Genomic DNA, 26469 nt, shown 5'->3' on the forward strand with positions numbered 1-26469 from the left:
TCTGCATAAATTGTGGAATTAAATAAATGGCTTAAAACTCTGTTCATTGAAGGCCATAGTTAAATTTTTCTGCAGCCTTTTCCAGGCAAAGCAAACCTTATTCTTAATTTTTTTCTCGTTGGTTCTAATTGCTCTAATTTTTGCTTTCTATTCAGAATCTTCTTTAAGAAATGGGGAGATAGTCAAAGAATACAAACTTCCAATTATAAGGTTAATAAGTTCTGGGGATGTAACGTACAGCATGGTGACTATAGTTAACAATTCTGTGTTACATACTTGAAATTTGCTAAGAGAGTAAATCTTAAATGTTCTCACATACACACAAAATTGTAATTATATGAGGAGATGGATGTGTTAACTAACCTCATTGTGGGAATCATTTCGCGATATATACATGTATCAAATCATCACATTGTACACCTTAAACTTACACAATGTCATATGTCAATTATATCTCAATAAAGCTGGAAAAATAAAAGTCCCAGTGAACAGTCCTTCCTTTTTAAGATCTTGTTTGAATGATTCACATCTAATTTCTCCTCTAGCCAATTTAATCCAGGAGATGAATTCTGATGACCCAGCTGTACGAGAGAAAGCTGTTCTTGAGACAGAAAAGAGACTGCTGTTTACAGGGGAAGACCAAGAGGAGGACGAATGCAGGACCACCTTGAACAAGACCATGATCAGTTCTCCAAAAGCTCCTACAAAGGTGTCCTTTTTCTGTGTTGGAGTGGTATAAGTGGATACAGTGAGGAGGTCCTCATTGAAGCAGAGGGAGTAGTAGTTTAATCTCAAAATATCTGGTGAGGCTGAAATAGTCTTTTGTATTTTAGATTCGCTAGATTTATTTTGCACAAGGAAGTACAAATTCTATTTTTTGGTTGTTTTGGTCCTTCTGGGTCATCTTTAAACAACTCTTTGGGTTTGTTTTAATGAAAATCTGGCCTCTCCACCTTCTGAGCTTGTGGCCACATTTAAGCTATTAAAATAATATATTCTACTAACTCATATTTTCCACTCATACAGCACAGTTGGTATCCCTTGACCTACTCACCTTTATTTCTGCAGACTTAGCCCTGTAACAATTGTGCCCATGATTAAATGTCCTGATAAAGCAAGCCCCCTGCATTTTGAGCCCTTCAGAATTGATAGTGAAAGGAAATGACCCCCCTCCACAATTGTAATTGATCTGCATTCTTGGTTTGTATATGTGTAAATCCAAGAGCGGTTTTTGAAATTTGTTTCTTTGTTTTTATGATGACCTGTGCCCTGCAGAGTGCAGATGAAATAAACTCAGGTAAGGACAATAACTCGCTTTCCGAAGTGTATTAATTTATCTAGGATCAGTGTTTATTGATTGTAGCTTCCAGACGCTTCAATTATAGTCTTTAGGCTTAGAAACACCCCATGAACAAGAACCTACCCATCACCCAGTTCTGTTCCTGGTGGTCAGAAGGGATGGCACTCAGAGGTTTTTCTCTCTTTTCTCCTGGCCAATCTTTTGTAAACTGAACTGTTATTCTGTATCATCCAATTTACTCTCAGCTGCTCAAGGGATCCAGATAGTTTCTCTGTTGCTCGGCTCAGAAGCTCATTATGCTAAATGGAACAAAAAAGTCTGTCTTCAAAGAAAACCTCTTTTAAAAGGCGTAATTCATATTTGAAGCACAGACATAGCCATCGTATATAATAATACATCACACAGATTACCATTTTATGTCAAATTAAGAAAATGTCATTTTAGTTGCCTCAGAATCTCTGTGTGTGTGCCCGTGTGTGCACGTACCTTCATGTGTATGCATGAGAAGTGTGGCTCTAAAGCTCTAAGGTAGCTTTCTTCTGAATTTGAGCTAAAGAACTGATTATAGTATTTGGATTTTTCTTTTTAATATTTGAAATTACTCTGCTGTCAGAGGCCTTCTTGGCATCGATGGAGAAGGATGCAAAGGAACGTGCCAAGAGAAGAAGGGAAAACAAAGTCTTAGCAGATGGTAATTGTCAGCCTTCACTTTGCAAGAGCTGGGCTGATTTGTACTAGAAAGTGCACAGGAGTCTATGTGCTGATGTTTGAGGATATCAAGCTTCCCGTTTGTTACCAAGAGAGATTTTTAAAACGACGGTGGGTTCATGATGGGCCTGAGGCAGTGGGACCCAGCCAGGTAGGAGCCATTGGTGAGCTGTTCTCTGTTTCTGCTACAACAGACAGGGAGTCGGCCGTGCCCTCGGTCAGCCTCTATGGTCAAACCTCTTTCTCAAGCATGTAGATAGCTTTAGCATATCAGATTGAGCAGTACTAAATAATACAAGTAGGCAGGGATGGGAGTGAGGTACCCCTGGCTAGCCTGAGGCATAGTTGAAGAAGTGAAAAAAGAAAATGAAACAGGAAAACAAAAATGTGAGAAGGGAGAGGAGACGTAAACTAAAAGGACAGGGTTGTGTGTGTGGCGGGGGACATATAGGACAAAGGATGCTTTCAGCACCTGGTTTGTACTACCCGGTGGTACGTGTGCTGCAGATCTGAATGATTCCCTATTTGCTAGAAAGTCAGTTGTTTGGCCCACTCCATGAGACGCTGAATGTGTAGACTTAATCTTTGTGGCTTGGAGTGGCTCTGAGCCTTTAGGCAGAAACATTTACTTTTTCTGAGAAGCTACTTAGAAGACTTGGGTGGATTTGGAGAAAAAATAGCCGATCCTGAAATATCTGCAGAGAGAAACAAGTGACACGTTCCCTTTGGATCAATGGAAGCTATGACCTTTAGAGTTGGAAAATCAGGGGAATAAAGTCTGAAAGAATGTTCCAGTGTGTGGTGAGAGCTCACCTGTATGGCTTTTATTCTCATAGCCCTAAAAGAAAAGGGGAATGAAGCGTTTGTCAGAGGTGATTATGAAACGGCCATCCTGCTCTACAGTGAGGGTCTGGAGAAGCTGAAGGACATGAAGGTGCTGTACACCAACCGAGCCCAGGTCAGTGAGCCAAGACTGTGTCCTTGGGGTTTTCTCAGGAAACAGTAGCCACTAATCTTGTGAAATCAGAATAAGATGAAACTACATGGTACCAGTGGTGTGCTGGTAAATGTTTGACAACTGGCTCTGGTCGGGGTGTGGGGGAAGCTGATCCGTATGGAGCATTTGCCAATTCCATGGTGTAAGTGCTCTCACCATGGCCCAATTTCAAGCTACCAACTTGAAATCATTGAAGGGAGACTCAAGAAGAGCTACACACAGTCAGTTCTCTCCATAGTGTAAGTCAGCTCCAGAACATCACTGACGGTAACTGGGCACTTTTCTCTGTGTATAAAGGAGAAAACTAGTGGAATGAAGTGACCCATGAGACCTTGGGATTCTGCCACCACTGGATTTGTCCAGCCTGCTTTTTGGATGGTAGTCTGAACTCGTCAGGGTTACTCTCCTGTTAATTTCTTACTTCTTGTATCAATCTCTGTTTGATTAAGATTCTATGACTGGTAGATTGGATAGCTCATGGGCCTAGAAATTTTGAGTTTGTGAAATCCCTAATACCTCAGTTTTGTATCACAGACGAGCTTAGTTTCCTGGAACGCCAGGTAAAAACCATCACCCAGATGTTTATTATCTACTACTTAATGAAAGGACAAGGTTGATAGTTCTTCACTTGAAACAAAAATGTCACCTCTGACCTTTTCTTTGAAAAGTACTTGGGTTTGTGTGTGGTGGAGCTCTCTGTTGCTCAGGCCTGAAAAATTGGCAGATTGGCAGACGTGATTGATGGTCAGGATGTGTCAGCCAGACCTGTGTGAAATGAACTGGGTACCCTGTCATTCACAAGAGGGTGAAGGTGCAGCAGAGCTCTCATCAGCTCCAGTTTCTGTAACTTACAATTAAGAACGTCCCACTGTGGTACGTGGAGGACGAGTGTTGAATGGAAGGCACAGGACATTAGGAAGTCAAAAAGCCTGGGAAGTGACAGTGATTTAATGATAAATAAATCCCAGCACGGTGTAACCTCCTTAGTTCAGCAGTTTGGATCAGTCAGACTGCAGTTGAGGTGTCACTTACCTGACCCCAACTGTGGAGAAAAATTGTTGTAAGGACGTGAATTGGTAAATAAAATGGACAGAGGTTGATTTAACAGTGTACATTTTATCACCCTAACAAGATTAGAAACTGTTTGAGGGCAAAATCTGCCATATACTTTTCCCCCTAATACTTTATTTATAACAGATGTTCAATAAATCCTTGTTGAGTTATATAACACTGGAGGCACATAAGTCCAATTAAGGGAATTAAGTTTCTGTTGACACTTCAAAAGAAACATTTGAATGAAAACAAATTTTTATTTATCACCAAATTTGGTCTGCAAAACATTTACCTACGGATGCTTGTTGCTCTGAAGTTATTTGAAAGCAGTAAAATTGAATTGCTTTTAAAATGTTATATAATTCAGACTTATGTCTAATTGAGACAATCTCTAACCTGATTCATTTAAATTAGATACATTTTTACTGTACTCAAGTTTAAGCAGCACTTTGATTAGTTCTGGAGAATCACGTTAAGAATGTGGATAAAAATAAGTAAATGCAATGAAAAGCTTTGGGGAAGCAATTCCCCCCAGCTTTCCCAAAGAGAAAGCTTATTCAGAGACAAATAAATGCAAAATGCATTGCCTGGTGTTACGAATCATTTGAACCATTGACTATTTTTAAAATGCCTCCCCTGTTTGCATGCAGTGTTAGAAAACACTTAATAAGGACCCTGTGAATTGAGTGTTGTTGCTTGCTAGAAGGAAAATCTACCCGTTCATGGCTTTGTTTTCTCCTGGAGCTAATGTTATGATCAATAACTTGCTGGTGTAATTTAGGTAAATCAGGAGTTTAATTGCCGTTTGGGAAAGTAGTTCTTTTTAAAATGTGGAAAAGCAAAAGAGAACAGGGAAGTTAGAGGGTGTTGAATGCAAGCCTTAGGAAACAAAAAAGAAGAAAGAAAAAGTGAAAGGCTGTGTAGAGAAATTGTTAAACCCACCCATATAGACTTTTTCAGTCTGTGTGTCTCCTGAATAACAATGTCACGGAATCGTGGCTACGGTTTTCTAGAAGGATGCTAGTTTCTTTCTCACATCCTCTGACTTTCAAATGAAATCCCAAACCCTGAAGGAAAGGATGGTGCTTTATAGAACAGACAGCTCAAAGAGTCGTCAACTTCAATTAGTACAGAACCCAAGTTAATGAAAGCACTACATAACAGCTTCCTTTCTATCGATGCAAAGAGCTGCATGGCGGAAATTCATTAGCTGGCTACCGCCTGCTCCCCCTTCGCTTTGGTTGAATGCTTAGATTCCCCAGGAGTTATAACACTGACCCCATAATTGGCTTGACCATGTAAATATTTCGTCAGATTTATTGTTAAGAATGTCACAGTGCCCTGGGACAGTTTTGATCACAGACAAACCTACATGTAGTATTGACTCTATTATTGGTGACCATTGGGACGCTGGGAAAGCCACTTATCCTCCTGGTGCCTGGTTTTCCTTTCTTACAGTGGGACGATCACTGATGCTTTTTAGGGAACTTTCCAAAAGAAGAGTGCTTAAAGTCTACTTAATACAACTTGATAAGAAAGTATTGACCACCTATTGTGTCCAGTAATTAATATAACGGGTATAATAGCCATTGTACTTGCTGATGAACAGCCTTTCATTTGTTTATATGCCACTAGTTCTTTGAAAGTGTAAATGAGCTAAATTCAGTTTAGTTTCAATGGATCTCAGAATTCTGAGTCAATTCTTGATTTTCAAGATTTTCTTCAATTCTAGGGGATCCCAAAAGGGGGCATTTGGCACTGAGGGCTTTTGATGGTGGTCTGACTGCTAAATGTCAGCCCATTTCCTATATCTCTTCCTTCTTGCTGTGCTCATGAGGAAAGAAGCAGACTTTTTCTGTCTGTTTTTGGTAACAGCTTTATTGAGATATAATTGACATAAAATTCACCCAGTTGAAGTGTACAATTCAAAGATTTTTGGTATGTTCAACAGAGTTTTGCAACCGTGACTACAACCAATTTTCGGATATTTTCATTATCCCAAGAAGAAACCCCATACTTTTTAAGCAGTCACCCCCCCCCCCCAGGCCTCCTGTCCTTCCCCACCCCCAGCTCTAGGCAACCACTAATCCACTTTCTGTCTCTATACCTTTGCCTATTCTGGCATTTCATATAAATCATATGATATTTTTTCCTTTTGTGTCTGGTTTATTTCACTTAACATAACGTTTTCAAGTTTCATCCATGTTGTAAGATGTATCAGTACTTCCTTCCTTTTTATTGCTGAATAATATACTGTTGTGTGGATATACTGCGCTTATCCATTCATCAGTTGATAGACATTTGAGTTGTTTCTACTTTCTGACTATTATGAATAATGCTGCTATGAACATTTGTGTACAATTTTGTGTGTGGACGTAAGTCAATCCCCTTGGGTACACACCCAGGAGAGGCATTACTGGATTATATGGTAACTCTAGGTTTAACCTTTGAAAGAACTGCCAGATGGTCTTCCAAAGTGGTTGCATCATTTTACATTCCCACCCACTGTGAATGAATATTTCAATTTTTCTCCATTCTTGTCCACACTTGTAATTATCTTTTTGAGTCCCTTTATCATTTGGTTTCCCTCTGGAACATTCACAGAGGGGTAGACTCTAGAAGCTAGCTTTTCCTTTGTAGATGTATTTAGCGTGCTGGGTATTTTTGTCTGCCCCTCCAGATCCTTCTCTGCCCTGCTCTGTGCCCTGGGGGACTGACCTCTGTGGACTGGCCCCTGGACTTCCTAGCTTTCTAGCTTCCATTTGGGTTCAGCCAGAGAGATCAGAAGGAAGGAGGAAAGTGAGATTGGGTGTTTATTCTCCCAGCTTTGGTTCTACTAAAGGCCTCAGCTCCTGTTAGGCAGCGCTTTTCTCAAAGCTGACCTTTCCTGTGCTGTTCATCGCTCCTCCCCTGCCCCTTCCGTTCTAGCAGTGGTGATAGCGGGCCACTGTTGCCCACCCTGAGGGCTGTAACATTCCTACCCTCACCTTTTAAATTGTCCCTTTATTACACTCTCCTTGGTTATGATCTGAGCCTGAGTGTGCCATCTGTTTCCTGCTGGGACCCTGCCTGATACAGGGAGGGAGCAGTGACTTCTCATTACCATTCTACTGTTTGACTGCTCTTTCTGTGTTGACTAAAGACAGCTTGCTGCAGAGCTGTGTGTGAACATTGGCTATTTGTGTCATTACAGGCTTATATAAAACTTGGGGACTACCAGAGGGCACTAGTGGATTGTGACTGGGCTCTGAAGGTAAGAAGATATTTCCTTTTCCACGTCATGGAGTTGGGCTTGCTTGGGCCACATGATGCAGTCCTGAAGTGAGCAGAGGGTTGCTGCCAGTATATCACGGTGGGAAAGGGTGATTTCTCATCTGCAAAGTGGGATAGAAGAGAATTGCTGTGAGGGTTATGATAATGCACGTAAAGTACCTAGCTCATAGTAAGTCCTCCAGAGAAGGTGCTGTTAATAGTGGTTTTTCAAGGTTTATATTGCAATGGCTCATCCTTTACTATTGTGTTATCAGAGGCTTTGCTTTATGTGACCGTGGCAATGCCTCCTTCTCTTTCTAGAGCCAACCATGGGAGCTTGTTTCTGCAATGTTGTCATTCCTCCTCATCAGTTTGCACTTTTCCCCCCAGCTCTAATAATTTAGAAATGTGTTATAATATCCCCTATTTGCAGAGGAATAATCAGAAGAAAGCATTCCTATTGTTCAACCTGGATACTACTCAGGCCTCAGGCAGATAGCGTAATACTGTGCATGCTATTTCCTCCAAAACCTGCCAAAATAGATAATTAAAGGTGGGGAGAAGTAAGGATGGTTGGTGGACATATTAGAAGAGTTTCTAAAAGAGAAATGTCATGATCACTTCCTAGGGACATTATTTCAGATGACTAAATATTTAAATAACCCTTAATCCACATTCCCCTAAGTTCCTCTGTCACAGGGGGTTTTAACTAAATAAATAACCAAAACCAGTGCTTCCCAGACTTCCTCACTGAAGTGCTGCTAATAGGATGCACATGAGCCCCTGGAGGGGCTAGAGGCAGAGAGTGTGAAATTTCTTTGTAGACGTGTGTTTTATCTTAAAAATTCTTGCAAATTTTGCGTTGCGTTCCATAAAATGTATCTGTTTATTTTAATATAACCATATTATTTTAAATAACTTATAATCGAGTAAAATTGAGGTGCCATGTTTATCTTGTGGCTTAAATTCCCTCAGTACAGCCCACCTACCCCAGCTTAATGAGTGTGGCCCAAAACAAGAGCACATTTGACAGCAACATATTGGCCATGCCTATTTCCTTATTTTTTATTGAGAGGGTAAGCAAGGGAAACACAGATGAATTAGAAACTCACCTTTACTAATAATGGTTTATAAAACACTAGAGATCCTCCAGACTGACATCTGGAAAGCTTGATTTCTTTATCCCTTTGAAGATACATTGTGTGGCAAATCTTGTCCCATTGCATCATTACGGTCTTTAAATTATGAGAACTGCCCAAAGCTGACAACATGAGGTTCTTCACAGCTCCAACAGAGATCCACTCACCTGGTCTGTCACCTTATTTGATGGTGATTTCTTTTTCTGCCTCCTCTGTAAGAGAAGAGATAGGCAAGGACATTTTCCTGGGTTGTTTCAACGATAACAGCAAAAGCTGCCATTTGCTGCATGCTGGCCATGGGCTATCTCGTTTGCGCCTCACAACATTTATTCTCTTCTGTTCCATACCACTCTTATCCCTATTTCCCTGACAGGGAAACTGAGCCTCAGACATTAATTAAGTAACCTGTGCAGGATCACCCAGCTCATATTGGTCTAACTGTAAGCCGGTGCTCTCAACCAGCTACTGTACACGGCCTCTCCACCGAAACCTTAAAGCCCATAATCCCTGGATGTGATCTCATTCCCTTCTAGGGAAGAAACAGCTTCTCCTCATGGGGCTTCCAGGAGTATCTTTTCTGATCTGAAAAGGATGAAGGAAGTAGTCGCACCATCATGCTGATTCAGGATAACACTCTGGCCTGTTCCCAAATGTTAATTGAAGCACAATGTAATTAACAGCGAAACCGAGGCAAAGCAGGCCCAACAGGGCTGACATTAAAAAACGCTGACACACAGCAGCCACTCTTGTTAGATGCCCAGTGAGGCTCCCAGTTGCAGAGGTTTGGGTAAACACTTGGAAGGATGGGGAAAAAATGTATAAGAACTTCTAAAAAGCTAGCAATGATTGGCTCTATGTCAAAGCCGTGAATTAAAAGAAAAAGTTTCCTTCTCTTCAAAGGTAATGTCTCAATAGCGAACATCAGTGGTACTCCATTATTAACAGTATTAGTACTTTCATGCCAATTTAATATTTTTTGACACTTTTGAATTGGTAGAGACAAGCCCATGTGATGACAGTTCCTTGTCAGGGAAGATAAGGCAGCGAAGCTGGTTTCAATCAGGATCAGAATCATTTCTTTCTTGGCAGAACACTTCCTGCGCAGTAAAATCCATCTTCCTCTGAAGGCAGGGTTCCTTTTAAGGGGATCTGGGGTTCACTGGAGAAAATCCTGATGAGGGTTGACACAGGATCAGAGGAGAAAAGGCCTGTTAGAGAGAAAATCCATTAGCAGCCCTTTGTGCCCGTGTCTGAGGGAGGCACAGTCACAATGTACCCCCTTCATGGTGACACACAGGAGGCTCGGGGCTCGTGCTGCCCCCTGTGGTAACCCTGATGCCCTGCCAGTGCAGATTCTGTGGACGTTCGGCTTTCAGAAGCTGCAGTGCTGGAGTTTCCTCTCCCTTTGACCATTCCCTTCCTGCTTCCCCCGTTTCATCCTTGTGAAGTCTCCCGGGGTCACTCCTCGGCTCCCTGCCTTTCTTCTCTCTGCAGTTTCCCTGCAAAGCTCTCTCATCTCCTTTCATGGGTTCAACTCTGTGCAAATGGCTCTCAGCCCTGCTTCCCCGTCTCCACCTTCCCGGTGCTCCAGGGCTGCATTTCAGCTGCCTCCTGCAGGTTTCTGTGGGGTTGTCTTGGCATTGTCGGAAACGCAGTTTGCCTGGAAACAAACTCTTCATCTTCTCGCTCAACCTTCCCACCACCTGGCCTACCTTACCCCTTTCTCTTAATGGCATGTGATGTCTTCCAGGATTCAAAACCCCAAACTTGTGACTTGACCTCCTCCTTCGCCCTTATCCTTTATGGTTAGTTGATGCTGGTCCATTCTCTCTTTGATGTAGCTCTGGTATCTGCACTCTCCTCTCTCCCACTGTCATCAGGACCTCAGATGTCATCAGCCCCTCATTCTAAGTGATTATTTTGGTCTCCTCACTTCTCACACTGCCTTTCCCTCCTCTAGTCAGCTCTGCACGCAATCTGCAGACCAACTTTCCTACACACTGCCATTGATCACTCACCTCCTCCAGCCTGGCATTCAAGGCTTCCATGTGCAGTCCTTCCAGCCTGCTCCTCCCTCCGCCCAGCACCTGCTTCTTGTACTAGACTGTCCGTCAAGCCCTTGTGTGTTCCCACCCCTGGGCCGTGCTCAGCCCATTCTTCCTTCATCCTCCTCCGTGTCATTCAAGATCCAGCTCAAATCCCTTCTCTTTTGCATGCCCTTTCTTAGACGACATCTCTTCACAGTGGATTTCCTTCTACTGAACTGCAGTAGCACTTTCAGAAGGGGATTTGATGTAATATTTAAGCCTTTGGGCCCTGGAGTCAAACGGCCAGATTTTAAATCCCAGCTCTTTCACTTGGTACCTGTATGACCTTGAAGCTCTCTGACCCCTAGTTTTCTCATCTGTAAAATGAGGATAATAATTGTATCTACTTCATAGAATTGGGATGAGGCTTATGTGAGATAATTCGTATGAACCATCAAGTTCAGTGCCTAGCGCATGGTAAGGACTGAACAACAACGCACTATTATCATTACTGTTACTATTATTCCCATTCACGTAGCAGCGAATCAGGAAATGACATTCATAAAGATATGTCCATGAAGCCCTCTCTAAATATGACAGTTATTGTTACTTCTATTATTATGTAGCTTTTCTTTAAATTTTCTCTTTTGCGCTAAAATGCACTGCAGTTGTGGCTGCCGCAACAGCAGCTAATCCTGTATTACCCAGCACTGCACTGTCTTATGTGCATTTCCTCCTCACAGCAACCTGAGAGACACTAGTGTTATCTTCACTCTCCAGGTGAAGAAAATGAGCGTCAGAAAAGTTAGGTGGCCAACATCCCACTTCTGGCGAGGGGCAGACCAGGGCTTCACCCAGGACTCTTTAGACTCCTGAGCTTGCCCGCTTAATCCTTTGAAATCTTAAACCCCTGAGGGGCATCCAGACCCAACACAATGCCTTGCACACAAAAGGGTTCAGTTAACTAACTGGATGCTTTAAATTTTAGTTTATGCCCCTGTGCTGAATCATTCCCTCTGGAGTTATAATAATTAGGGGCAGGCAGGTGCAGGACCCCCTGTGCAAATGGTGTAGTCTCAGTCATAAGTTTCAATCCTGCCTTTTGAAGGCGATGTACTTCCTCATCTTAAGTGATGAGAATGTTTCCAGCCAACATATTGTGGTTTGTTTCAGGGGAAGAACTTCCCAGGCCCACTAAGCTATAATAGTAACCTTAGCTGTTTGCCCAGAGTAAATTTTCCTCTCTTCTAATAAACCACTGGTTCTCAAACTTGGCTGCACATTTACATTACCCGGAGAGCTTACAAAGTTGCTGATACCTGAGCCCTACCCTAGAGTATAATTTAATTGTTGTGAGGCTCAGCCTGACCATCAGGAGGTTTTACAAGCATGCCAGGTGATTTTAATATTTATCCAAGGTCAAGAGCTCTTCTAAACTAAAAGTTTCTGCTTTGTTCCCTGATTGAGTCTCATTAAATGGAAACGAAAACTGGCAAGTATCATTAATTAATTTGATAGAGAACTGACTTGTGCCTCCAGGATCCTTGCAGGCATCAATTAGTTTGGTCACAGATGCACAGAAAAGTTTTAATGGGTAACTCTGGTCGCTGTCCTGCAGACCAAAGCTCTGCCTTAGCTCTCTTAGTCAGGCAGTTAGGGAGTGGCTAATGACTTCACATCTCCTGAAATGTCTGATCAGCCATTCTCTTTTATGCAGTGTGATGAAAAATGCACAAAAGCATATTTCCACATGGGAAAAGCCCACCTGGCCCTAAAGAACTACAGCGTGGTAAGTTCTTAGAGAAATGTAAGTGGCATGTTTGATCACAGAGCGATGCTTCATACTGTCTCAGGAGAACCATGTTCCTCCATGCTGATTAGATATTAACCCAGCCGTTAGCATTTTCCAACGTAGATCTTCGTATCTTAGAGTTAGGAAGGATGTTGAGTGTTGTCGAGTACAACCCCGCCTGCTGTAGGAATCCCTTCTGCGGTATCTTCTACCAGTGTTCCTTCGGCCTGGGAAGGGCACCTCAGCAGAGAAGAGACATCAGCAAAAAGATGAAAACAAGATTCACTTGTAATCTTATCACCCAAAAAGTAGTCATGAAGATGTATATACATGCTGAGATGTATATTGTTAATAGCCCCTTTATTGAGGTATAATTCACATACCAAACAATTGACCTATGGAAAGTATATAATTCAGTGGTCTTTAGTGTATTCAGAGTGTCACAACCAGTACAACAGTCAATTTTGGAAGATTTTTGTCACCTCCACAAACAACCCTTTACCCATTAGCAGTCACTCTCCTTCCCTCCACCACCACCTCGATGCTAGGCAAGCACTAATCTACTTCTGTCTTTATACATTTGCCTGTTCTAGACTTTTCATATAAATAGAGTTATACAATATGTGGTCTTTTGTGACTGGCTTCTTTTACTCAACTTGTTTGCAAGTTTTATCTGTGTTGTAGTATGTATTGATACTTCATTCCTTTTATTGCTGAATAATATTCCATCATATGGATATACCATGGTCTATTTATCTATTCATTGGTTGATGAATATTTGGGTTGTTTCCACTTTTGGCTGTTTTGAACATTCGTATACAAATTTTTGTATGGACATCTGTTTACAGTCCTCTTGACTATATACTTAGGAGTAGAACTGCTGGGATGTGTGGTAACTCTATGTTTAAGCTTTGGACGAACTGCCAGACTGTTTTCCAAAGTGGCTGCACCATTTTACATTCCCACCAGCTGTGTATGAGGGTTCCAATTGCCCCATATCCTGGACAATACTTGTTATTTGTATTTTTGATTATAGCCATCCTAGTGGGTGGGAAGTGGTATATCGTTGTTGTTTTGATTTGCATTTCCCTGATGGCTAATGATATTGAGCATCTTTTTATGTGTTTATTGGCCATTTGTATATCTTTTTTGGAGAAATGTCTCTTGAGATTATTTACTCATTTTTTAAATTAGGTTATTTGTCTTTTTATATTGAGTAAGAGTACTTTATATATTCTGGCTACAAGTCCCTTATCAGATCAATGATTTGCAAATACTTTCCCCCACTCTCCATGTTGTCTTTTCACTTTCTTGATGGTGTTCTTTATAGCACAAAAATTTTTAATTTCGATGAAGTCTAAATTGCCTATTTTTTCTTTGGTTTCTTATGTTCTTAGTGTCATATCTAAGAAACCATTGCCTAATCTAAGATTTACCCCTTTGTTTTCTTCTAAGTGTTTTATGGTTTTAGCTCTTACATTTAGATTTCTGATCCACTTTGAGTTAAGTTTTGTATATGGTGTGAGGAAGGGATCCAACTTCATTCTTTTGCATGTGGATATCCAGTTGGCCCAGCACCATTTGTTGAAATGACTATTCTGTCTCCCATTGAATGATTTTGGCACTCTTATCAAAAGTCAATTAATCATAAATGCATGAGTTTATTTTTGGACTCTTAATTTTATTCCATTGATCTATATGTCTGTTCTTGTGCATATACCACAGTCTTAATTGCTATAGCTTTGTAGTAAATTTTGAAGTTGGGAAGCATGAGTCTTCCAACTTTGCTCTGCCTTTTCAAGAATGTTTTAGCTATTCTGGGTCCCTTGAATTACCATACAAATTTTAGAGTCAATTTGTCAGTTTCTGCAAGGAAGCCAGATGGAATTTTGATGGGAATTGTATTGAATCTGTAGATCAATTTGGGGAGTATTGTCGTCTTAACAATATTAAGTCTTCTAATCCATGAACGTGGGATGCCTTTCCATTTACAAGATATTATATATTTAAAAGAAATTGCCTCCTATTGTACGTTTTTTTGAAAATTCTTTTCTTTGTTGGATTTTAATTGTAAAAGTAATACAGGCTTATGGTAATAAGGTCAGGTAGTAGAGAAGCAATAAAGAATTGTTCCAGGCACTGTCCTAGGCAACAGGAATACATCAGTGAATAAGACAAAATCTTTGACTTGCTGGAACTCAATTCTTGGGGTAGGAGTGGCTGGAAGTAGATGTGTATTATGTTGGGCGGTAATAGTGTTATTGTGAAAACTAAATCAGGAAGTGGTGGAGGTGAGATTGGTTTTATATAGAGTGGTCAAGGAAGGCTTCTCTGAAGGAAGAGAGGGAGTTAAGTGAGTAAGGCACGTAAATATATAATGGAGGAGTGGTCCAGTTACAGGGATAGCTAGATTGGAGCAAGCAAACAGGAGAGTGATAGGAAATGAGGTCAGACAGGTGATGGGGGTGTGTGAAGGCTGATCCCCTAGGACCTTATAGGCTTGTGGTAGGACATTGGCTTTTACTTTGAGTGAGCCAGGAGCCATTGGAGGGTTTCGAGTAAAGGAATGAAATGATCTGACTCATGTTTTAAAGGATCACTGCTGTATCAAGAATATATTTTGGCATGATAAGAGAACAGAGAACCAGTTAGAAGGCTATTATAACATATTATCCAAGTGAGAAGTGATGATGGCTTGGACCAGGTTGGTGACAGTGGAGGTGGTGAGAAGTGATGGGATTCTGGATATATACTGACAGTGAAGCTAACAAGAATTGCTGATAGATTGGATCTAGGGTTAAAAAGAAGTTGGAGGGCCTGGCCCCGTGGCTGAGTGGTTAAGTTCACCCACTCCGCTCCAGGCAGCCCAGTGTTTCGTTGGTTCAAAGCCTGGGCGCAAACATGGCACTGCTCATAAACCACGCTGAGGCAGCGTCCCACATGCCACAACTAGAAGGACCCACAACTAAGAATATACAACTATGTACCGGGGGGCTTTGGGGAGAAAAAGGGAAAAAATAAAATCTTTAAAAAAAAAGAAAAAGAAGAAGAAGTTGGATACAGGGTCACTGGCTTAGTCCTTTTGGGCTGCTGGAACAAAATACCACAGACCGGGTGGCTAAAACAAGAAACGTTTATTTCTCACAGTTTTGGAGGACAGGCAGATTTGGTGTCTGGTGAGGGCCCACTTCCTAGTTCATACACAGCCAGAGGGGGTGAGAGAGCTCACTGGAGTCTCTTTTATTAGGGTGCTAATCTCATTCATGACGTCTCCACTATCATGACTTAATCACTTCCCAGAGGCCGCACCTCCAAAGACCATCGCACTGGGGGTTAGGTTTCAACATATGAATTTGGGGGAGGATGCAAACATTCAGTCTAGAGCAGTCACCATGTTTGATGTATATACTTCTATCCTGTGACGATATTCTGTTTTAATGGGATGTTTCTTCTTCAGTTCATTTCTTCGTCCTAATCTTCTAGATGAGCCTTGAGCTTCCGAGATATCTCAGAACTGTTTTTTTCTGAGCTTTGTCTCTCAGTGACTGGTGGCGTTGTGCGCTGGGCAGTTCTTGATATCCCCGAGGACAATACTGCCCTAAACCCAGCAACATGCCCCGAGAACTAGAATCTTTCTTTTTCCAGAAACTTTCTGTCTAACAATTTCCTCAGTGAGAGCCCCCCCACTCTCAGGTTTTCTAGGAGACTCTTACATGGTCATGAGTGGACCCCTTTCTGGCTCTCTCTGCAGCCCTGTACATTTAAATAGGCAGTCCTCCTTTCCTGTGCCCAAGTCTCTGTCAATAATGTCTCTAGCTTCATTTATTTCCATACTCCCTTTGGGCATATCTGACAGGTAGCCTCCTGTTCTTTCTCAGTGCAAATATCATATCTGAATTTTGCATTTACCTAATGATTATTCCTATCCTAGCCAGACATGATCCACAAGAATTTAGGACTGAATATTTTCCATCACAGGCTGTATCTGACAACACTATTTTTTAAAATAAATTTTGAAATAATATCTGTTGCCCCACAGAACCAGAGAAGCCTAAACAAAATGTCAAATTCACGCTGTGTTCCCCATGCCTTTCTCCTACTCTGGGAGCAGGAGAAGGCTGGGAGAAAATAATGAGGAAGTCAAGCCCTATGGTACCCAGTGTCTTTCTTATAATCACTTTTACGCCCTGACCACTCTTCAAGGTGTTGTTTCTTTTTTCCAGGCTAGAGAGTGTTATCAGAAGATCTTAGAAATAAACCCCCAGCTGCAAACACAGGTGAAAGGTGAGAATGTTCCTGCTGGTGTCCTTCCTTTGAATTCCACCTCCCCTTTGTGCTCTGGCCTTAGGGTGCCTTCCATACCTGCTCTGCACTTGGCCACAGAGCACAGCCGTGCCTTGCCTACACAGTCACAGCCTCCATGTTAACAGGCTGCCCTGCCCCTCGTCCCTCTGTTCTCCCACTCTAATATGTGCCTTCCTCCTTTTGTACACCATCCTTCCTCAGGGCCTTGTAGACAGGGAATAATGTCCTTGAATCCCGAAGATGGTTTAAGATTCTGGGTATAGACTGTATACTGTTCCTAGAATTTTCCTTACCGAAGACGAGTTAGAATTATTTTCATGCTTTATGCCTCTCAACCTCCCATCCTCAAAAGCGGTTGCTTCTTGTGGGTAATGCTGCTTGTTGGGGTTTTGTGTTTCTTCCCTTCTTGTTTTACTAGATTACCTGAATCAGGTAGATCTTCGGGAGAAAGCAGACCTTCAGGAGAAGGAAGCCCATGAATTGCTGGATTCAGGGAGGAGCACAGCCGAGACAACCAAGAATCTCCTGGAGACTCTTTCCAAGCCTGATCAGATGCCCTTGTTCTATGCAGGGGGAGTTGAAATCCTGACGGAAATGATGAAGGACTGTAAGCCAGAGAGGCGTGTGATCTCATGAATACTGTTGTTGTAAAGGGACAGAGCATAGAGGTCTGCCCAATGAGGAAAGGATCCCTTCCCCCGCCTTCCACAAATATTGATGGAACATCTACTAAAATGTGGATGCTAAAGGGCGTGCGTAAGAGTTATACCCCACCCCAGCTCCATCCTCTCCTCAGAGCATGCATGCACTCAACACACATGCAGTCAACACCACACAGACAATATAACACAAAACACAAATACGCATAGTATGCATTCATTCCATATATGCTTACATCACACACACATACACACACAGTGAGCATTCACGTCGTATCTACTTATATCACATAAACCACACACACATACAAATGCCATGCAGACACGACACATACACCATATATACTTATATCATGCATACACATGATTCACCCTTCACACATGCTCACCCATCCCACACATACCCCATATACACCCAGACACCCTGTCCCACCCCCACAAATCTCCACCCAACCATAGAGGAATAGAAGACAGAATTTTGTAGGATAAACTGTAAGGTTCACCTCACTTACACTTAATGGCTGCTTAGGACGTGTGCTTGTGTGTAGTTTCAGAGCAAACATGAGCTCTGCCCCTGCTAAGGAGAGTCAGACTCTTCTCCTTTGTCAGTTCTTGTAAACATTGACACCAGGGCTTACACCGTTTTTTGTTACTCAGTGGCAGAATGTTTGTACAAATAGATGGAGTCCTTGATTTCCCTTTAGCATACAATGGAGGGTGCTCAAACTTCCCCTTTGGTAGCTTCTTGGAGATTATAGCTTCCTCTGTAGAGCCTGGAAACAGCTTCGAAATAAATATATAAGAACAGATGGATATGCCAGTTCCTCCCAGAGGTTAAGTGGCTCTTGGAGACTCTCTAAAGATTGTGAAATGATGAGTTGTCAGATGACCCGTAGAACCCCCTGGGCTCAGCGATCCTTCTCCAAACAGCATGTCTCTCTCCCTGTGGCACTGAGTGGCTGATGACAGCTGTAGGTTTCAGAATGTAAAGGTATTTGTTTCTGCCCAACCTGTTAATTTGGTGACCTTGACATTCCATATTGGGTTTCTCATTATCGGCTGGCTCTGTTACAGCCAAACGTCGGCCAGACAGTTCAGGAGTCTGATGTGGTTTTCTCTGAATTCTTTTCAGGCACAGAACGAACTTTATTCAGAACACATAATGGATTCAGTATCATCAGTGAGAATGAGGTCATAAGAAGGTAGGGATGTTTGTAAAGACAGCCCAGCATCACAGCAAGGAAAGGACCATTTCTCATGAAATCAGACGCTAATGGCAGAGGCAGTGGCTTCCCTGGATAGTATCACCTTCAGTCAGTACTGTGGCCCCTCGAAGAGGGCAGAGCTGCTAGGTGAACACCCCTTGAGCTTTGAGCCTCAGGCAGCTTGAGTTATCCCACAGTTACCAACTTCAGGGAGACAAAAGGTCAGCAGAACTTCCCGGGGTTCCTCCAAGCACTTCAAAGTCAAAGAAATGACCATTCTTGCTGGTTTCCCACAGTTTTTGCAGGATTGCTATTTGTTCTTTTCCTCTTTTGGAATTTGTTAATCATATCAGGAAATGAGATCAACTGGGTCCTGGCTGATCCCGTTTATAATTTCATCTGAAGAAAGACCCATATGCTAGGAGGTGGTTTGCTAAATTTATTTTTACCTTATTTTGTATTTTAATTGTGATGGTGCAATTCCTGAGGCTTAGGACACTGATGTGGGGTGCAGTCACCAGCACGTGTTTGCACATGAGAGGAGGACCATGAATGCTCAGCCGTCTGCTGGCCCACCACAGTTCATTGGTCCTGGTGCGGCCATCGCCCATGGCCCCTGGCTCACCGCCCTCCCTCCGTGCAGCCCTGACCTCCTGGGCCTGCATCGTTGTCCTGGAGCTCTCAGTTCAGGGCTTAGTAGTCCATTGGTCCTGGTGACCCGCAGCTCTGGATTATTAAGATATTTTCTTAAACCCGCATTTTAGGAGTCTGGAGTTGAAATAAACCAACTGGAAAAAAGATCAAGACTAACTTCTAGTTTAATATTGTTCTCCCTTATCTGTTCTAGGTGCTTTTCCACAGCAGGAAAAGATGCAGTGGAAGAGACAGTCTGTGTGTCTGTTCTCAGGCTCTGGCAGGCAGTGTGCGCTGGGAACGGTAAGCCTGAGTCATCACCGTTAATCGTGGCTAATGCGCTGTTAATGCAGGCACTGCCCAGTCGGGCATGATGGTTCCCACCTAAGGCCAGGCCCTGGACGGTTGATGTCTAGACTTTTCCCCCGAAAAAGCATATGGATCAGAAGCAAGGCCTGCACTGCACTCGTGTTTCCAGCACCCTCACAGCCGCCTCCACTGTGGCGAAGGTCCCGGTCAGCAGAATGAGTGGTCTCATCACCGGGCACTCGCCCTGCTCTGTTCAGACTCACGACCTCTGCTCGTGTGTTGATAGCGGGGTAGACAGAGTTTTCCTTTCCTGTCTGCCTGTAAATATTGTTCCTTTCTGCTGATCGCCTATTTCAGAATCACAAGGTTTACGATCATGCCTGCTGGCACCTTGTGACACTGATTAGTGTAACCTTGGAACAGTAAAATTCTATAAGGATTTTGTTTACCTTGTTAACTCTTACCTTTTTACATATTAGCATCTTCTGGGGTTCATTAAATTTTTGTCTGATCTTTCTTATCTCTTTTGTGACCTCAATGTAACCAAAAATTTTAAGTATTTCCTGCATTTAAAAAAAATTGTGTTGGGGCTGGCCCCATGGCCGAGTGGTTAAATTCGCGCTCTCTGCTTCAGTGGCCCAGGGTTTTGCCAGTTTGGCTCCTGGGCACAGACCTAGAACCACGTGTAAGGCCATGCTGAAGTGGCATCTTACATAGCACAACCAGAAGGACCTACAACTAGAATATACAACTATGTACTGGGGGGCTTTGGGGAGAAGAAGAAAAAAAAAGGTTGGCAGCAGATGTTAGCTCAGGTGCCAATCAAAAAAAATTGTGTTTTGATAGGAAAAGGACACAAAACACTGAAAATGGGAATAATGATAGCTGTGTCTCCTTTCCACAGGGCTCCTGTGGTAAGTCAGCATTAGAACTTGTGAATGCAGTTTGTAAACTATAAAATGCTGACTAGGAGATAATATAATTTTTTCTCTTGGTTTAGTAGAGTGACGGAATCATCTTAAATTCTAGAAAACGAGAGAATCAGGGGGCCTCTTTCCTGAGGAGCATTATGCTCAGACCAATATTAGCAAGGTGCCCTGCTGCTCTGTAGGATTCTGCACAGCTCAAGCAGTGTTTTTGCAAATCCCCCTACAGGAGGGGGAGGGAGGGAGGGCTTGGTAAGTGGGACCTAGCCCCTCCCCACCGCAGCCTGACTTCCTCAGCCTGCATCCTCCTTTGGTTTCTATGAACCTAGGGGGTCACATTTTTCTTTAACATCTGAAGAAATACTGTCAGACACAGCCTTTGATGTAAATGCTCCGTCTCAGATCAATGAAATCTTGGTACATCCAACTCAATAAATATGAAGCAGTTTTTAAAAAGGACAAGGGGATGCTTAAAAGTAAGGAAATGGAACTATGTCTGTGATGCGTTGTTGAGCGGGCAAGGGAAGCAGGTTACAGGGTAGGAGTTATCCTATTTTGTAACGCTAGTCTTACGAGGAGTGAATAATAGCTTCTGTAGGAAATGGGCTTACCTGGAGGGGGTACGAGAGAAGGGACTTTCATTTTCAGCTTTATGCTCCTTCTGTGTTATTTGAATTGTTTACAATGAGCTACTTTTCCAGTGTAAGAAAAACTATATAAACTAAACAGACTCTGCCCTGTTTCGTAGCTGAGCCTCATCCTCCAGCCGGTACTGTGGCTGCTCTCAAACAAATTCATGTACCTGGTTAGAAAAGGAACCGAAAGCGGGGAATGCAGTGCCACCACCTTGGACATAGCTTACGGTCTAGGAAGGGGCATGCTTTATTAATGAATGTTCTCATGTGATATTTTGGTTTTCTAGAAAGAACTCAAGTGGTTGCTCTGGCCCTTATATGAAACTTGGTGGTCTAAAGATATTCCACAATTAAGCCGATCTCTTTCCATTTCCTCGCATTTCCAGATACCACACACCAGAGCCTTTGACAAGAATCATGATACTAGCCAATGTGTGTGCCAGGCCCTGTTCTAAGCGTGATCATGAATTGACTCATTTAATCATCACAATAGCTCGGTTAGGCTGGTCACCTTCATCACTTCACTGATGAGGAAGCTGAGGAGACAGGGGTTAACAACTCAGCTTAGGTCGTTCATCTGGTCACAGACCTGGCAGTCTGGTTCTAGAGCCCCTGCTCTTACGCTTCATAATCCCACTTCTCAAATGAGTGGAGAGTGGGTTTCCCATAGGGATGGTGGGAGACAGACCTGGTTTAATCGCTGTCGTGTTGTGCACCAGGCAGACAATCCCTGTGTTTTGCAGAGGAAAACCAGCGTCTGCTTGTGGTGCACCCCGGCACGGGTGGGCTGCTGCCCTCCCTCTTGGCCTCCAGTGTCCTGACCATCCGGCAGCAGAGCCTGGCCCTGCTGCTGCAGCTCGCTGAGACTGAGAACGGACGGAGCCTGATCATCAGCCACCTCGACCTGACGCGGTAAGGCTCTGCCGGCAGGGCTTCCCACAGCCCCTCAGATGTCACCTGCCGAGGCAAGACTTCCCTGTCTCCCTTCCCACACCTCTCACGTGAGAAATGCCATCAGACTTTATTAAGGATCAAAGACCGGAGAGCCTTTGAAAGGGACCCTCCCTCATGAGGACCTCCCGGACCAACTCTTGTCTGCCTTCGTGCTGTGGACAGGTTCACTTCTCCTGACCTTGTTTCCACCTCACAGATACTGCAGGTGGTGTAAATGGCAGCCCTTCCAAATCCAGATCTGGAACCCAGCCTTAAATAAGTCATTTGCTTCTGCCCTTTTGGCCTCAGTTCTGGCTCTCCCCTGTTCCTGCTCTTACTTGTCTTCGTTCATTCCTGTTTGAGGTCATACTCTCTGATTTTGCATGTCCTTAACCCTTTCTGGGGCAAGGTACAGTATAAATAAATAAAATACTTTTCAAATCCTACTGCAGGTAGATCTTTCTAAGGCTTAAGGCAATAGGAATAAAGTATGCCTCTCTTCTAAGGAGACTTTATTAAAAAATTACTGAACCACAGTGATCCTGCCGAGTGCTTTTCAGTCTAAAGACTATTGGTTTGAACATGTGAAATTGTCATTTTTATATCAGAAAGGTTGCATGTTGGCAATTTCACGTGGTTCAACCTAACAGAAATAGTAGCAGTGATTATAACTTGCTTTATAAATGCTTCATACATAATCTAAAAACAGAAGTTGGCTTCTAACTCTTTTCACTATTGTCTCCTTTTATCTCTTCTTAGCCTGGGAGGTAGGCAAGATAAAGTGTTACCACCCCATTTCACAGATGGGGCAGGAGAAACTGCAGCAAGTAACTGAGGGAATCTCGCCAAGCTGTCTCCCAGGCCTTGACCCCCAGCTCCCTCTCTCTGTTTCCACTGAGAAAAGCAGCCAAATCTGAAACCCTGTCAGATCTTTCCCGGCCAAGGTGAGAACTCTGGCACCTGTCCCACGGAGGCGAGGAGGTCCACTGTGTACTGAGGATGGGGTGGCTGTTAAGCCTTGGCTGTGGCTCACCCCTACTCTCGGCTGGTCACAGCCCCCATGGCTCACAGGAAAGGCCTTGGCAACCCCCTGAAGCTCAGCCCACACAGGCTGATGGATCGTTAGCAGAGTTAAATCCTCAAAAGCCCGCTTCACATTTCACATGACTCTGCAGTCATTTCCTCAATACGTTCATTCTATGTTTTTTCATTTGATTTTGGTCTCTTTGAGTAAAGTAGCTATTGTTATCATAAGCTTTTACCCCCCAAGCTATCTTTGAATTGCTTGAGTTTCAATTTGAGTTTTTCCAGTGTCTTGGAGAGTGGCATTTATGATCAACTCGTGTGGTCCCGCCTACTCTCTTTAGACAGTCAAAGAAACCCCAGCTATTACCGTTATGCCCACTCTTCTCATTCATGTCTATCTCCACTTAAACCGGAGAGAGATGGAATGTGTTCTCTGAAATGAAATGAGATGGCTTGAGGCAGGACAGGGCTGCACACGGGTCCCATGACCCTCACAGAGAAGCTCTCATATCACCTTCCTCCCAAAATACTCTTTCCTGTATGAGAAGTTAAAGGGACTGTTGTACATTGACAGGAGCCAAATGAGGGCCAGTATCACTTTATGGAAAGTGCTAGGTTTTTAGATTCAAGCGGTCATGAGCTCAAATCCTCTGTTTGTCTCTTTCTACTTATATGACCCAGGACAGTCGCTTAGCCTTGATGAGCCTGGTGTCTCATGTGTATCACAGACTTATGATGAAGCTGAATAGGGGGGATGCATGTATGCCAGTTAAAATTTTTTTCTACTGCATTTTACAGAATGCTTGACCAAAAAAGCTGGTCTCATTGCTCTCACATAACAAAAAAGACTAAAGACAGCAACAGCTGGTTCAGTGGCTTAAAGATGTTAGGGTCAAGGTCTCTTTCCTTCTCTTGGTCTTTCTCTTGTCGTCACACAAGGCTGCTGCAACTCCAAGCATCACAGCCCTCTTTAAGACAGGTTAGCACCAGCCGGGTCTGTCCCTTTTGTCAAGAGAAGCTACTGCTGAAGCCGGCACAGTGGCACAGTGGTTAAGTTTGCATGTTCCACTTTGGCAGCTCGGGGTTCACCCATTTGGATCCTGGGTGCAGACCTGCACACTGCTTGTCAAGCCATGCTGCTGTGGCAGGCGACCCACCTATAAAGTAGAGGAAGATGGGCACGGATGTTAGCTCAGGGCCAGTCTTCCTCAGCAAAAAGAGGAGGATTGGCAACAGATGTTAGCTCAGGGCTAATCTTCATCAAAAAAAAAAAAAAAAAAGAGAGAGAGAGAGAGAAGCTACTGCTTTTCTTTCTTTGGTTAGAATTGTGTCATATGCCACCCCTGGTGGGGAAAATGATCCCAGCTTCTGTAGTAGAGTCGGGCAGGATAGACGGTGGGTAGCAGGGTGTCTGTGGGGTTCGCCAGCAAACAGCGTCTGCCATAGTAAAGAAAGCCCCTGGTGTCATGCCTGACACGGAGTATGGACTCAGTAATAACTTTCGTAATCATTTTCTCTCTTCTAAGTCTATCACTCAGGGTCCTAAGTGGAGGGGAAAGTGCATTTATTGGTTACAGAGACCATTGTCTGACCTGTGGTCCATCTACAGGGACAGCTGCTTCTCAGCAGAGCAGAAAATCTGCCACCAAAAAAGGCGATGAGAGAGAGTAGTGAAGGACACCGTTTCCTCTGGGGTCTCATCCCCTTTAGTCCAGTTAGGATGTGCATTTTGTCACATGGAGAAGAAGCCCGGTTGTTTATGTTTCCCAGGACAAAAACCAAGAAGATCTTAGACTGCCAGCTCCTCTTCTGTGCTCTTCAGGCTCGTTAGCATTCATCTTCAAGACCGAAGGAACCAGGTTTCAATGAGTGGAAGTTAACCACCTTCGTGTACTGAACTCACTGTGAAAGGAATGGTTTCTGACGGCAGGAGCACTAGAGCACGCTTCTGAGGAGGTCGGGGGTTTGCAGCGCTTGGAGTTACCCGGGACCTTAGACCTCAGTCCAGCCCCACTCAGCACTGATGTTCCCTCTGGGGTATCACAGTCCGGCCTATGCATGATGCCCTCCAGGGAAGATTCCAGCGTTTTCATTATATTTTTCTCCATTTGATTGGGGTGGGTACTATAACAGCTCATAGACTTGGGGGCTTTCCCCAGCTAGGGAAAGGATGAGAATCCCACCTCCCAGGGCAGTCCATCCCCTTCTGGGACGGTTCTGATTGTTAGAAAATTATCTCCCTCCACTGAACACGGACTGCCCACCCTGTTCCGTGACTCCCTACGTTGAGGCCTCGGTTGGGTCTATTGGAAGCCTACAGAAGGCATCAGATCTCCCACTTTCCAATGCTTGAGGTGTCTGAAGACTCATCTTTTCCAGGTTAAGCATCCTGGTGTCTTGACCATTCCTTAGGTAATTTGACTTTGAGACCACTCCTAGAACAAGCAGCTAAATAAATCCAGTAACAGAGATGTGCGTGACTGGAGCCCATACTGCTAACTTCCTAATCTGATGGACTCTTTTCTGTCTTCGTTTGTTACTGCGCTGTGGCATTTGGTCTTAGGGATCACTGTGCTCTTCATGAAACTCCGCAACTGTGGCTCTCAGGACACCATCCTTCCTGACCCTCCTCCTACCCGCGTGGTTTCCTTTGTGAGCCTGCCTTATGCTGTCAGCCTTCCAAGTCAGAGACCCCAGTATTCTACCCTTGGCCCTCTTCTCATCTGTGGCCTTAACTGTCACATGTAAGTCTCTCTTGAGCCCTAGAAGAAAACATCCTTCTGCCAATGGACATCTCCATCTCAATGTGGCAGGTATCATAAACTTAATAAATCAAAAGTGATTCTTCAAACCGGACCCTCTACCTGAATTTCCTGTCTTCCTAGGCGGCATTTCCATCCACACAGTTGCCTCAGCCAGAATCCTGAAAGCCCTCCTGGATGGCTCTCTCTCCCCATCTGTAAGAAGATGGTATATTGGCGGTTCTACCTCCTCAGCATCTCCCGGGTTCATTTCCTTCTGGCTCTCCTCCAGTGTCTCCAGTCATTCCCTCTAGGTCATTGTCAGCACCTCTTTCTTCTCGACTGTACGTCTTACTCTGCCCCTGCCTCAGTTATTGTCTGGACAATCCCAGTGCTCCCTGCCTCCCATACTACCTGCGTCAATCCAGCCTCTGCCCTACCACCAAAGGAATTTGTCTAAAATGCACGTTCGTCCTGTTATTTTTCTACTTAAAATGCTGAAACGACTCTCTACTGTGTATAATACTAGTTACCCAACTACTGAGAAATATAGTGCCTAGGAATCACGTGGGGACTTTGTTAAAATGCAGCCTCCTGGAACCTCCTCCCACTCTGAGACCCAGAGGGGCTCAAGAATCTGCCTTCTCCTCCCGCCCTCTGTACACCGCCACCGAGCAAGTCCTCTACCAACCACACAGGGAAGCATAGACCCACAGGATAAAGTACAAGCTTTCCAGCAGGCCATAGAGAGTCCACCGTGACCCAGGCTCGGTCCAGCTCCCTAGACTCCCTGCTCCCTGTCCTCCCCTCAGGCCCTAGGTACTAACTG

The 26469-nt window shown here is 43.7% G+C and overlaps 1 protein-coding gene across 14 annotated transcripts in view; it reads left to right on the plus strand.

Moving 5' to 3' along the window:
* The window catches only part of TTC12 (tetratricopeptide repeat domain 12), a 50042-nt gene that overhangs the window by 12095 nt on the left and 11478 nt on the right, over positions 1-26469 (plus strand). For 12 of the 14 annotated variants that reach the window (XM_070623120.1, XM_070623115.1, XM_070623119.1 and 9 more), the window contains 11 exons: positions 546-709; positions 1276-1297; positions 1914-1991; positions 2845-2966; positions 7252-7311; positions 12194-12265; positions 16492-16552; positions 16992-17180; positions 18365-18434; positions 19285-19373; positions 21684-21852. In XM_070623120.1, coding sequence (XP_070479221.1) covers positions 546-709; positions 1276-1297; positions 1914-1991; positions 2845-2966; positions 7252-7311; positions 12194-12265; positions 16492-16552; positions 16992-17180; positions 18365-18434; positions 19285-19373; positions 21684-21852 — 1096 coding nt within the window. The remainder of the gene's footprint in view (positions 1-545; positions 710-1275; positions 1298-1913; positions 1992-2844; positions 2967-7251; positions 7312-12193; positions 12266-16491; positions 16553-16991; positions 17181-18364; positions 18435-19284; positions 19374-21683; positions 21853-26469) is intronic. The other 2 variants (XM_070623124.1, XM_070623125.1) reach the window with 1 other exon arrangement.

The sequence above is a fragment of the Equus przewalskii genome, chromosome 6, assembly GCF_037783145.1.
Source record: "Equus przewalskii isolate Varuska chromosome 6, EquPr2, whole genome shotgun sequence".
NCBI lineage: Eukaryota > Metazoa > Chordata > Mammalia > Perissodactyla > Equidae > Equus > Equus przewalskii.